The sequence below is a fragment of the Penicillium solitum genome (assembly GCF_028829755.1).
Source record: "Penicillium solitum strain IBT 25940 chromosome Unknown utg000003l_segment0_segment0, whole genome shotgun sequence".
Taxonomy (NCBI): domain Eukaryota; kingdom Fungi; phylum Ascomycota; class Eurotiomycetes; order Eurotiales; family Aspergillaceae; genus Penicillium; species Penicillium solitum.
Window position 1 is genome coordinate 3,884,519 of NW_027072123.1, and position 12,306 is coordinate 3,896,824.

The 12,306-nt window shown below is 48.3% G+C and overlaps 8 protein-coding genes across 8 annotated transcripts; 4 read left to right on the forward strand and 4 right to left on the reverse strand.

The window, feature by feature from the left end:
* Positions 1–159: 159 nt before the first annotated feature.
* Positions 160–1,257, forward strand: N7455_005398 (HesB/IscA family protein; the record flags this gene model as incomplete). Its single annotated transcript, XM_040962425.2, has 2 exons — positions 160–486; positions 892–1,257. 2 exons carry the CDS (start codon positions 160–162, stop codon positions 1,255–1,257), a joined length of 693 nt encoding a protein of 230 aa, XP_040807131.2.
* Positions 1,258–1,583: 326 nt separating this feature from the next.
* On the forward strand, positions 1,584–2,840 carry N7455_005399 (alpha/beta hydrolase; the record flags this gene model as incomplete). Its single annotated transcript, XM_040962426.2, has 3 exons — positions 1,584–1,733; positions 1,784–2,312; positions 2,368–2,840. 3 exons carry the CDS (start codon positions 1,584–1,586, stop codon positions 2,838–2,840), a joined length of 1,152 nt encoding a protein of 383 aa, XP_040807127.2.
* A 1,535-nt stretch (positions 2,841–4,375) lies between these two features.
* Positions 4,376–4,704, reverse strand: N7455_005400 (uncharacterized protein; the record flags this gene model as incomplete). Its single annotated transcript, XM_040962422.2, has 2 exons — positions 4,376–4,649; positions 4,694–4,704. The coding sequence occupies 2 exons, from the start codon at positions 4,702–4,704 to the stop codon at positions 4,376–4,378; spliced, it is 285 nt and encodes a 94-aa protein (XP_040807132.2).
* A 1,367-nt stretch (positions 4,705–6,071) lies between these two features.
* N7455_005401 (uncharacterized protein) lies at positions 6,072–7,433 on the reverse strand (the record flags this gene model as incomplete). Its single annotated transcript, XM_040962424.2, has 1 exon — positions 6,072–7,433. The coding sequence occupies one exon, from the start codon at positions 7,431–7,433 to the stop codon at positions 6,072–6,074; it is 1,362 nt and encodes a 453-aa protein (XP_040807129.2).
* Positions 7,434–7,466: 33 nt separating this feature from the next.
* Positions 7,467–8,141, reverse strand: N7455_005402 (uncharacterized protein; the record flags this gene model as incomplete). The annotated part of the gene is made up of 1 exon (XM_065605026.1): positions 7,467–8,141. One exon carries the CDS (start codon positions 8,139–8,141, stop codon positions 7,467–7,469), a length of 675 nt encoding a protein of 224 aa, XP_065461926.1.
* Positions 8,142–8,321: 180 nt separating this feature from the next.
* On the forward strand, positions 8,322–8,564 carry N7455_005403 (uncharacterized protein; the record flags this gene model as incomplete). The annotated part of the gene is made up of 1 exon (XM_065605027.1): positions 8,322–8,564. The coding sequence occupies one exon, from the start codon at positions 8,322–8,324 to the stop codon at positions 8,562–8,564; it is 243 nt and encodes an 80-aa protein (XP_065461927.1).
* A 1,778-nt stretch (positions 8,565–10,342) lies between these two features.
* Positions 10,343–10,840, forward strand: N7455_005404 (ankyrin repeat domain-containing protein; the record flags this gene model as incomplete). Its single annotated transcript, XM_040961163.2, has 1 exon — positions 10,343–10,840. One exon carries the CDS (start codon positions 10,343–10,345, stop codon positions 10,838–10,840), a length of 498 nt encoding a protein of 165 aa, XP_040808429.2.
* Positions 10,841–11,626: 786 nt separating this feature from the next.
* N7455_005405 (uncharacterized protein) lies at positions 11,627–12,206 on the reverse strand (the record flags this gene model as incomplete). The annotated part of the gene is given in 5 exon segments (XM_065605028.1): positions 11,627–11,638; positions 11,649–11,694; positions 11,776–11,858; positions 11,880–12,050; positions 12,081–12,206. 5 exon segments carry the CDS (start codon positions 12,204–12,206, stop codon positions 11,627–11,629), a joined length of 438 nt encoding a protein of 145 aa, XP_065461928.1.
* Positions 12,207–12,306: the final 100 nt, after the last annotated feature.

Here is a 12,306-nt window from a genome sequence, read left to right on the forward strand (position 1 = left end):
GGATATCATTCTGCCCACCCCTTCCGACTTAATCTGACCAATGGCGTCACTGGTAAACTGACTAACCCGATGTAATCGGAATGGAATGATTTGATATCAAGTGTTCTTCATCTCTTTGCTTTCTCTTCTTGAAATATTTCATTCGTTCATACATTAGCCATGTCACGCCCTTTATTCTCATCGACAGCCATCCGGCGGTTATCCCAACCACAGACGTGCCGGCTCTTCTCAACTTCCCGACCGGCCTTGCGCCTCTCCGCATTCCCCGGCGGCGAAGTCGTTCCTCGCCGGCCAAGCACTGTCGCAAGTAGTGCAGCTCCTTTCAAACGCTCGGCGCCTCAATCCTCAAACTCTCGCTATATCCGCCAGCAAAATGCGTGTTTTTCCTCTTCGTCCATCCGCCTTGCCACCAAGGTGACGCAAAACCCGAGAACCGGAGATGATGGACAATCCCTCATGATTGGTATTTCACCACGGGCCGTCGAGGTGAGTTGACAATGGATTTCTTTGCGTTTGGTTTTCCTGCTTTTGCTTCGTTCTTCTCTCTGGCTTGTGCTGGGACGGGTGGGAAGCTGTATGGGCTGCATGCGCCTCAAGTGCTGGGGGTCTGTCTCGGTGTCGGCTTGCTTTCAGCCGACATGGGATGACCGCTGGCCGCGCCTTGGGGCCTTCAGATGCTCTTCCAAGTACATGCGACCATAGGGTGTGGAAAACAGGGCTTCCCGTCCGCTCAGCCGTACTTAAGCCACACGCCGGTGAGTTAGTAGTTGGGTGGGTGACCACCAGCGAATCCTCACTGTTGCATGTCTTATTTTTTTCTTCTTCATTTTGCTTCCCCTACCTTTTGAGAAGCTTTATATTTTTGTGAATCATCAAGCTAACCCAGCGCAGCGTCTCCGCGATATCACAGACCCAACCTCCTCTCCCTCCGCTATCAAGGAGGAGAATCCATACCACCATCTTCGCATCACAGTCACCAGCGGCGGATGTCATGGTTTCCAATATATGATGTCCCTAGAAGGGGCTTCTAAGATTGACCCCGAAGAGGATACCGTCTTCGAAGGAGAAGCAGATGAAGATGCAACAGAGTCAGCCGGCGAGGCTAAGGTCGTTATGGATGAGCCCTCGCTCGAGCTGCTGCATGGTAGCACTGTGGACTATACCACGGAGTTGATCGGGAGCCAGTTCAAGATTGTGGATAACCCCCGCGCAACAAGTAACTGCGGTTGCGGGACAAGTTTCGATGTCAGTGATTGAGCAATTTGCCCCTTGGAGGGATTGGAGAGATGATATTTAGTATTTTCTTTCTTTTCTTCTATTATTTTATGTACATCATACTGCATTCTGCACACTGGAAAGATAGATAATTACATGCTATACCCCTCTTCTCTTCCATTGGTCAAACTATCAACGATCGTCGATTTGCTATTGGGAGTCACGCGTTCCAAGATCGCCTAAGCTAGAAGCGGTGTGGGTCGAAGGTATGTAGGTCGCAAGGCACGGGTACTTTTCTCTCTCACGCTGTTCCTCTCTCTACAAACGTCTGCTTGTCAGGGACTTTGCACTTCTCGAATTGAGTTAATATGGTCAAATTTCCTACCCTGACATCTCTCACATATTTGACGCAAGTCGCTTTTGTAGGAGGCAATGTGCATACTCATAGTTCCCAGCTTAGGGACATCGTTCCTAAGCGTGAAGTTCTCTACGTTGGCGGACGATACACGAACATCACAGCAAGTCTTGATTCCAACTAGTTCTACGCCTATCTAAGATTGCAAAACAGGACAATGCAACCAATGCTACATCGCTGGCCATGATAGGGCAAATCTACGTAGAGAAGCTTTCCCCGAAGCCAGCCCCGGCAAACCCACCACTTCCTATTATCTTCATTGCAGGCATGGCCCAGACCGGCACCAATTTCCTTGATACTCCAGACGGACGGCCAGGATGGGCATCCTATTTTATCTCCAAAGGTCACACAGTCTACCTCTCAGACCAGCCTGAACGCGGCCGCTCCTTCTGGTTTTCCGGACAGGGAAGTATGGGGTACGTCGGCTCCCCCAATTCTGTCTCCGATATTTTCACCGACGTAGCAAACAACGGCAACCAATGGCCACAGGCGAAGCTTCACACGCAATGGCCCGGCACCGGTCGCATTGGCGACTCAACTTTCGACGCTTTCTACAGAAGCCAGGTGCAGTTCCAGACCGACCACTTCATAAGCGAAGAACAAAATGCGCAGACATATTCAGCTCTAGTCGACCTCGTAGGCGACTGTTATATCATCAGTCACTCGCAGGCGGGTGCATACAGTCAGTATCGTCAGCCAAATACTATGACTCGCTCAAGTGGTTAACGATTGAGTAGGCTGGAGGGTTGGAGACATGCGCCCAGACCTAGTCAAGGGTATTGTCCAGCTCGAGCCGTCTGGTCCACCGTTCACGTTCCGTCCACCGTTTGGAAATGACCCAGCTTTCGCTTTCGGTCTCACTGACCTCGAAATCGGATACGAACCGTCTGCAGGCAAGAATGCCGAAAATATGGAGACAACGATTGAGCCAGCAATCGACGCCGATCATGACGAGTGCATCATGCAGAAGTCCCCAGCGAAGCAGTTGACGAACCTGGCCAGAATTCCAGAACTTGTTGTTACTGGCGAAGCATCGTTCCATGCGCCATACGATTACTGCACCGTCAAGTATCTGAAGCAAGTTGGTGTAGACGTTGAGCACGCGGATCTAGGCAAGGAGGGCATTCATGGCAACGGGCATATGTTCTTTATGGAGAAGAATAACCTTGAGATCGCAGACCAGGTGTACAAGTGGCTGAAAAAGCATTAATCAACGCATAATAAAGTCAATTTTCTCACTGTCTTGTCCCATAGTGTCTGGGTTGGGTTTTGGGTCGAGAGCTTCGATCTAAAAATGGGTCGCGCGGAAGCCTAACCTTGACTTAGCTACTCTCTCACTTTAACCAGGCCACGCACACTGAGTGGATGAAGCTGCTAGGTGACGCTCAGTGAGCACTACTTAGGGTTGTGCCAGTTTACTCAGTGATAAAAAAGCGGCAAGGGGTGACCACTAAAACAGAAAGGGAAAGCCATGTTGCACGGTCTAAAAACCGGTGTATATATAGTCTTAGTCTTATACATCGATAGACGTACCAGCAGCCCGACAGTAGGAATTTCCAAATAGCGAGCCAAACTATTGCATTTGCATCAGTCGGGAGTAAAAAAGTAGGTAAAGGGATAACCCTCCATTATGAATCCTTCCCTGCGTCGGCGAAGAGACTGCAAAGTTGATAATAGTGTAGTGTAGTACCGAATGGAGGAGTAGTAGGTTATTTTGAGGTTATTGGTATTATTAGTATATATGTACAGTCAAATGTGTTCCAGTTATACTATAGCGAAATACCGTACTAAGCAACAGCTCATGATCGTAGGGCAAAGGAATTTGTCAAACCGTGGGAACTGATGTGGCTTAATACCAAAAGCTTACTACTAGTATACGGAGCAAGTGGTAAAATGGATTGTAATTTTCAGAAGCAGCTTTTGTGGGAACCCGTGCGGGTTTTGGGTTGCTCATTCGCGGGTTTTTGGCGCAGTCTACTAGTAACAATACTGCTATTACTAGTTTCCGAGTATGTAGGGTTTATATCATAATATACATAATCACATGCTTTTGTTTGCATGCTTTCCTATGTGTCCTTTGTTTCTTTGTTCTCCAATTTGCTACTATCTATACCTAATCGGGAAGGAGAAGGCTGTCTGCTTGCTATATCCTCTACTATAAGAACCCCCAGGGATCCCCTGCTCTCTCTCTCTCTCCTTCTTCCCTATATTTCCCTTTTTTAGTTGGAATGCACTCTTTCTTCATTGATCGACCTGGCACATAACATAACTAAAGTAATAAAACCCGCTATTTCAACAATCTGTGCGGACATCGATGACTGACTAACTTATACACCCGTGGACTTTTGTATGGTATAATCCGTACCAATGGTCACCTTGTAAATTCATGTATTCAACCTTGGACTTTGACACTATCCAAGCCCAAGCAATAGTTGGAAAGAGATATTTACTTTCAATGTCATCATAGGTGCAGGGTAGTCATGCTCACTGCGTGTACCTTTGTCCATTAACATCATTTCTACCCCCAATCAGCGCTCATGCGATGCTTGCTTTCGGCGAGTTTGGTGGGTGTAGAGGGGGGATTGTGTGTAGGTCAGGCGCATGATGGCGGAGACGTCTTTCATTCGGATAGCACAAATTCTACCTAGCCAGACAAGTAAAAGCCTCCAAACAACAACATCCATCAACTTGAGAATACACAAAATAGACAAACTGAAGTCTTCCCTAAAGGACCCAACTTGGTAACTAGCGGCGGAAGGTATCATCAGCACCAGGATACGCCAGGTGGCCAAGGGGATGATCTGCGCACTTGCGAACATCCGCGGGAGTGACCCCCTCGGGCAAATTAGCTGGATCAAATTTCATGACCCCCAGCGCCCCGCACTCGGGCTCTGCTTCAGCATCAGCATCGGCATCAATACCAGGGGGCTTAGCAGCTAGGGCCGTGGTCGTGTAAACGCCGAGCAGTAGGGTTGCAATTATTGTCATCTTGTAGAGGACTTGGATAATATGGTTAACACTAGGGATATGGAAACGACGAGACATAATAGGCAATAGACGTACTGAATGTACATACGATGAAAGATGATGATACGAGGAATGACTGATTTCGTGGGATAGGATCTGGCCCAGGGCAGAACACACAGTTTTAATACTAGATCGTGGTAATGCCGCTGCCTAGTTGCCAGATTACTACGTTGAAAAGCTGTCCTAAAGCAACCCTAGAATCTTGTAGGGTGAGTATATGATTCGCACGCTCCCAACAGGCGATGTGACCTAAAGTGGCACCAAGAAGTTCGATTGGTTAGTCTCGCCTACCCCTGGTGACTATGGTAGTCGAAGGATCGTTGGACTTTTCGACGGTGAGACATTTTCTCTTAAATTGTTCGCGAGATTAGGATAAATATATTCATTTATCCATCTATTCATCCGCTTTGTACCATGTCAGAACGTAGTGACCACGTCAAATTAGTCTAGAATTCTTGTCTATATTATAGAAAGCCTGTTACTATCCTTCTCATTCGACACCTGTTGATTTGATAGACAGCTCCCGACCGTTAAGCTTCTCAGCTTAATGTTTGCTACAGCTAAAATTCTTGATATAGTCTCAATTTTATTGAAGAAATTCCAGTCAGACCCAGCCCCCTGGCTGTTAGCTTCGAGCTGGGCCATATCCATCTACTTTTCACTAAAAGTAGGGCTTGGTGGGATAGTCTTATCATTATCAGAATCTAAGCTATGATATCTGCTATTGCAGGTAGTTACGCTTTGGCCAGCCTATGCGCACTCGACCATGATTGACCGGAGCCGTACAGCAAAGGTACTCTTAACAACTCGCCACTTGCAGCTGACGGCAATGCAAGCTACATCCACCTGCTTTCCAAGTTCCTAGCAAAGAAGTAACTTATCGTACTGGCCACAATTACACCATGAAACTCCAGGGGAGCGCCACCGCGACGGTGGCAGATCTTGTCAAATAAGCGTCTCCAGTGACCGCAAACCTGCAAAGAGTTCGGAGTGTAAGGTCATCAATTCCTATGAAATAAATTGCCCTGCAAATGTACCAGACAACATGGATAGTTGTTCCGCCGCGGAAAGTGCTCTTCAACTCCAGTTCACAATACTCTCGGGGATTGAGTCCCCCTAAGCCTCAGCCTTCCGTCTTGGCAGCCTTGGCAACCGGGAGGCAGGGCGCTGACCAATTCGCGCTAGATCCTTGGGCTGAAGTGGTGTTTAACTTCCTCTGGCGGCTTTTTTTCTTTATCTTGTTTTATGAAAATTTAATTTGTTTTGTGTGGTCCATAGAAGTCTAGACATAGAAGTGTTCACACTAAGCTTAATGAGTCCAACAGATTCCCGACATGTACCGAGTAAATGATTAGTCTTTTTGGCCCCCATCGCATAAATGACTTCCTATGACTTGATGTGCTTCGCTCGGAAATTAAGGAGACTGTGCATCAACACCAGTTGACTCAGTGGCATCAGTTGGATCGTAAGGAAGCAACGCACTAAGGTGGTACCCCTCACTTTTCTCGGCCGCTTCTTGTGCGCGTTGGTGATCACGTCGAAAGTCTACGCGCAGACGTCGTGCCTCCGCAGTAGACATCGGCCACCAGTTTGTCTGCTCCATCACAATATGCACCAGTTCCGGAGACAAACGGGCGTCTAAGTTCGATGCATGTCGAGCCTCGGCAGCCCACCAGTCATGCTGCTGTGGGAGCACATTTCGCGTCGAACAAATTCGATAATGAGGGTCCACTAATCGGAGCTTAATAACAGTCAAGTTCCCAGGCTGATGTGGATTCGCTAGAGTGAATGGCTCCTGTTTTGAACGGAGGGTATTAGGCCAACTCAGAAGACGACCCTCAATCATCGGAACAGAACCGAAGGTGTGCACTGCCCGGGGAGGTGTTTCCTCGTATGACTCCCAGTAGTCAACATCCAAAACTTCTGATATTGCGTCTGGCTCTTCACATTCGAGCTCGCTTGCATGCACCTTGTCTTCATGCTGGAACGCCACTCGGGCCTGTGTGATATTTTTTGCTTCCACCACATACATGGTTGTAGCCACAATATGTTCGTTCCGTAGACCTTCGGTGTGGAAATACGTCTCTCCTTGGTAATTCGGACTCTCCGGGGTTAGGTCAATGCGCGAAATTTGTACTATCACCTGTAGTCCATCCTTTTGGAACTTGTCCTGTAGGCGCACTGGAACATAATCGTGGTGCAACGGGTCTGGGAAGTTGTCTATACTCTGTGGAAAAATTGGTCGACCGGTGAACTGGCCTTTGTTCCATTGCTCGTAGGAAAATGATACACTGGGCTCGGGGTGGTCAAACCAGGCCCGACGGGTGCGTTTGGACCTCGCGATACTGTTGACTCGCCGCAGATTTTCCCAATCCTGAGTGGTAAATGATTCTAGCAAATTGGCAGGCAGCTTTGGTAGACGTCTTGCCTGCTTCCATACGGGTGGCTCTGGGCCCAGAACATACTCGCGGACCTGATCACACTTCTCCTGCCATTCCTGCTGGGAATCAAATATGTCACTCCAATGGATCGCAGGGCATAAGCATTTGAAAACTTCATGCTTCTCCTGAAGGTTTTCGATGTGACAACCATAGGTAAGAATACGCGGCGGATGACGACCGCGAGCCTCTCCGTAAAACAAGATTTCGTTCCAGGAGGAAATAGAACAAACAATGAGCCTTTCCAAGTGCGCATATAAATTTTTGTTGTGATGCGGATGTAGATTATTGACATAAGAGGTGATGCGAACATCGGTTGTGCCATCAGGCGTGGGCATGGTTGGAGAAGCAAATTCTACCTCACATGGCAGTCACTGAAACCGATTAGACCAGCAGCTCTCCGGTCCTCCACAATGTCGGGATACCTCACGAGGCCGCCAACGCATTTGATCCAGGGGGTGGGCCGGCAGCTCTTCGGTGGTCTGTCCGGTCAAAAGCCAGGGGTCATCCAGGGATACCCGTCCACCTTTGACCAACACCGGGGATCGGTCGTAAACAAGAGGGAACTCGGATGGATCCACTAGGGGAGAGTCATGATTGGATTGCATTCCCAGCCGGGCTACCTCTGTCTGGATATCCTTCTGCAGCAGTGGCACATTAGCCTGGCATACAGCAGAAGAGCTATCAAACACTAGCAGACGGCCGGTTTCTTGCCAGGACTGCGCCTTGTCCCGTAGCTCTGCGATGCACCAATCCCAGGCTGGTGCGCTGATAAGAAACTCTTCGGTTGCTACTGCCTCTTGGTGCCATTTCGCGAGCTGAGTGTCATCCGGACCCAGCAGCGCTTGGTCCCATCCGGGCTGTTCCGTGATATGTTGCATCACTCGGAGCATGGCCATCTCGCGTTTTGTTAACCGGGGCAAATGGCGATATTCGACTAGCCCATGAGCAAAGCGGGTCTTGGGGGGGGGGAGTTCATAGTTCAAGGGAATGGGGCCAAATCCAGGGACCTGGAGTGGACCACCGGTGTTGTTGAGGCTTGACATTGGGGTTGACCTTGGGGCTTACAGTTTTATTGCAGACGGGGCTCTCAATATATAAAGAGCTAAGTACGGAGTAAGGTAATGTTGAAAGAGATAGTGTAGGCAAATAAGCCTAACCCAATAGGGTCTTGAGCCTGACCTTTCCTAATCGGGTTACATCACCGGACGGGGATGTATATCAGGATGATTAACGATGTTAGCCTAGGTGCTGCCACAATATATGATATTGTTGAAGATCCCAAGATGGCACCCATAACCATTCTAGAGACCTTGATGTTTAGTGGGATGCAAGACCCGGACAGTTTCACATACATGGGCACTGCTAGGAGGGATATGACCAAAGATGATGTGAAGGGGTTAAGCGCAAAGATTGAAGAGTTGGACGATCAGTTCCAGGGGATTTTTTCCAAGTGCCAGGCTACGTAGGGACATGTATATTAGTTATTTAGTTATGTTGTGAAAAATGCCAAATTAGGGCTTGATGATGTCAGCACATTTGACCGGGCCGTCTCGTCCACGGGTGGACACTATACCGTCAGAGGTGACGAGGTAGATGTATTCCAAGGTTATTTGTATTATTTGGGAAAGAGCCTCTGTTGTCTTGAGGAAGAAGCCCTTGAAACAACAGTGCCTTCTATCTACATGTAGGCCGAAAAGAACTTCCCCTTGTCAACACACACACCTCTCTGCTGTCTACCGTCAATATTCTTTTTTTTTTTCGAACAAGAAGGAAATCTTCCTCCCCGAAAAGGTGGACTCCAAGCGGCCTCGTGTAAGTGTTGACTTCTTTCCTGAAGCCTCCCGATCCCCAATGCAATGAGACTTCTACCATAACCGCTATTCTCTCCCAACGATTATCACATATTCATAGATTGTTAAAACATGCACTAATAAATGATATGTCTTTTGTTACTATTGTAACCATACAGATGGCAGCTGCGGCCGGTTGAAGGCGCTGAGCGCCCTCAACCGGATGTCTTTCCCCCCACTCCCCGTGGGATCCACATGCCTATTTTTGGGGAAAGGTTATTGATTTGAGATGTGACTGCTGCAGACCAAGCGCAAGACACACCATATCTTTCGGGATAGCGAGGCCAAAAAGGGTATGTCATGTTGTTGTCGATGGTATCTTACACAAGTGTTCACTTTCACTCACTTCACTTTCACGTCTTCCCCACTTTGCTCTCACTTTATCCTTTTTCGTGTTGCCATACTTGGTTTCCCTGTTGCGGTTCCGATGCACAGACAGATGGCTAATGCATGAATAGCCAAGACCGGTGCTACGGAGGGTACGTGTATACCCCGAATAATTCTCCAGGATGAGCGAACAAAGTGCTGACCTACCTTGGGTGCTCACCAGCCGCCTCAAACAGCGCCGCTCACTCCGCTGCAAATGAGGTACAAGCGTCTGGCGTAGTTGGTGAGTTGTTTCTGATAGGCTTGATTAGATTATTTAGTAACTAGCGAGGCTTTTGACGGCAAGTTCACTCTATCTCGAACAGTGCAGTCGATGGCTGGGGCTCTTAGCTGAGCTTGTCACATGGAAGCTGTGGGCAAGTAAGACGCTGTAGCTCACAATGCCCGCCCAACCCTGATCCAATCCACTTACACACCTGGGCAGGAACATCATCATCTTCTCACCCCTTGCCAGCGGTCTAAGAATAATTTAGAGCAAAATTGTTATGGATGTACCTATACGTACCGGATATTCCCTGGTGGGTAGGGCTTCCTATTTGAGCTGCCGCCGCTTTTATGAGGGTGCTTAGGCTCAGGCTTACTGAATAGATGTCAGCACGGGCTCAGATCAGTGATCAGATTAGGAATTCCCTTGTCCGAGAGTGCCGCACCCTCGCCAAACTGGGAAATGTTGGATGGCTTTGACACTCGTGTAAATTCAGGGTCGGCCCCCCTCCATTCCTGCTGAGTGATTCCAGCCAGCTCTTTTGTGCTAGCGTACGGCAGTTTAGGTTGCACCTTTCCAGTGGATGAATAAGATCTTATTGAAAAGTTTTCCTGGAATTCAACCGCGCCCATGTGTTCAATTACCAGGCTGGCTATCGCCCTGCGCTGTCCGATGCGACCTTTCCAGAATTCGGGATGATCATCAAGCCACCGGGTTGTGGCTTTGCCTGACTTCGTAAAGGCAGGCATGCGCAGGTGACCGGTAGTGAAAACAAAGACGTGAGTTCGACGATGGACACTACATGTTAGCTCGAGAAAACTACCTGTCTGTCCTAAGGGAGTGTGACAAAGAAGATCCACCAACGTGTTACGCATTCGACTGTCTCAATTACTTTTCCGAAAGCGGAATATATGACAATACACTCTGGGATGCATCATTGGTGGGAAATAAGAAGGTGGTACAGATGCTGCTTGATCAAGGCGCCGATGTCAATGCTCAAGGAAAGCATGGTAACGCGCTCCAAGTTGCATCATTGGTGGGCAATGAGAAGGTGGTGCAAATGCTGCTTGATCAAGGCGCCGATATCAATGATCAAGGTGGAATGTATGACAACGCGCTCCACGCCGCATTATCGGAACGACAAGAAAAGGTGGTGCAGATGCTACTTGATCGAGGTGCCGATGTCAATGCTCAAGGTGGATTGTATGGCAGCGTGCTCCGAGCTGCATCATATCAAGGTCATCAGAAAGTGGTGCAGATGCTGCTTGATCGAGGTGCCGATTATGAATCAATTATCTAGACCGCGAATCAAGGACTTGGTGTTTTTTTTGGTCTCCTTGTTATTGTTACTGTCTGAAAGGAAGAAGCATCTAGCTAACCTCCAATGATCTAGCCAACCGGGTCCAGTCCGATTATCCCGCTTGCAAATGGAAGACTGCACTCAGTAAGTTACAGCATCTCGGGGAATTAATGGATGAGCTCTGACTTTGGTTAAAGATACATGTGGTTCTCTGGTGTGAGCTTTACGGAAAATATAGCCGCTGACTGTTGCATTCCTAACAAATAGTTCCCAGTTTCTTAAGATCCTGGAAATTGAGGTTGGGCCGAGTGTACTCCGCCTCAAAAAGGTCATGATTCGTCCCGTATCCGTCTTTGGGGCTGCGTGTATCTGTTCCATCCAAGGGATTTTCCCCAGAGCCATAGATAAAACTTGTTACCTCGTCTGAAAGCTTGATGAACCTCCCCGGCCATATTCTATGGCCGTCCATCGCGATCGTGACGGCCGGTTTCAGTGGTTGATCTCTCTCGGTCCAATACAGTTCCTCTTGCATCCTCTTTAGTAGACCAGTCAAACACAACTCATCAGAGGGGAATTCGATAAACCCCAAGTCAAGAGATCGTAATGAGGATGGTGCCAATTTGAGTATGCCCATCAACTCCGACGTATCAACGCTGAAACGAGAGGGTGCCAAGTGAGACAGATTCGGCCACTCCTTAATATGCAGAACCTCCTTTAGGGGAATAGGTGGATCTCTCATCGAAGAATGAGTTCCATCATTGAATGTGGTTGATAAATGGACATGGGTCAATTCCTTAGCTAGGCTCACAGCTTGACGGAATAATCCGCTTTGGAATCCTGTCCAGTTACCACTACTGCTAGTAAGTAAGGATAGGTAAAGACGACGGAAGCCTAGACGTTTTATGATAGCTGCAAATTGATTGTATTCCTCATACGGCCGGTCGAAAATTAAAAAGTTTAGTCCGGTATAGAGTTGCTTAGAGTCAAAGCTCAGCTCGGAAATATTATGCTTCGCAGCCTATAATAAAAGGCGAAGAACAATTCGAGCCCCTCTCCATAACTCCTTATAGTCCTCGGTTGCCTCTAACCACGGTAGTAGCTCGACAACCCGACAATTAACGGGATCACAGTGCCATCCTCGCGGAATCGGATAGTTGAATTCGTATAGAAATGCTCGGATTACAGGTGTCTCGTGCAGTAGAGAAAACAGCTAGCCGTAAGCCGTAGGCGTAACGGTCACTCTTTTGAGCTGTGGGAATCGCTCCAGGCCGTAAAGAAAGGCTTTTTTGTCGTCTTCGGATCCGATCACAGAAGTCTGATCATCGCGTAGTTCCCGATAATACTTCCAGTAGGCTTTCGACGGCATTTAGGCATCTATCTGATACTGACGTACAACATGGCCAGGTTGGTCCACATCGCGGTATTTCCGATGCTTCATCCTATAGCGGGTCTCTTCGCATTCCTCC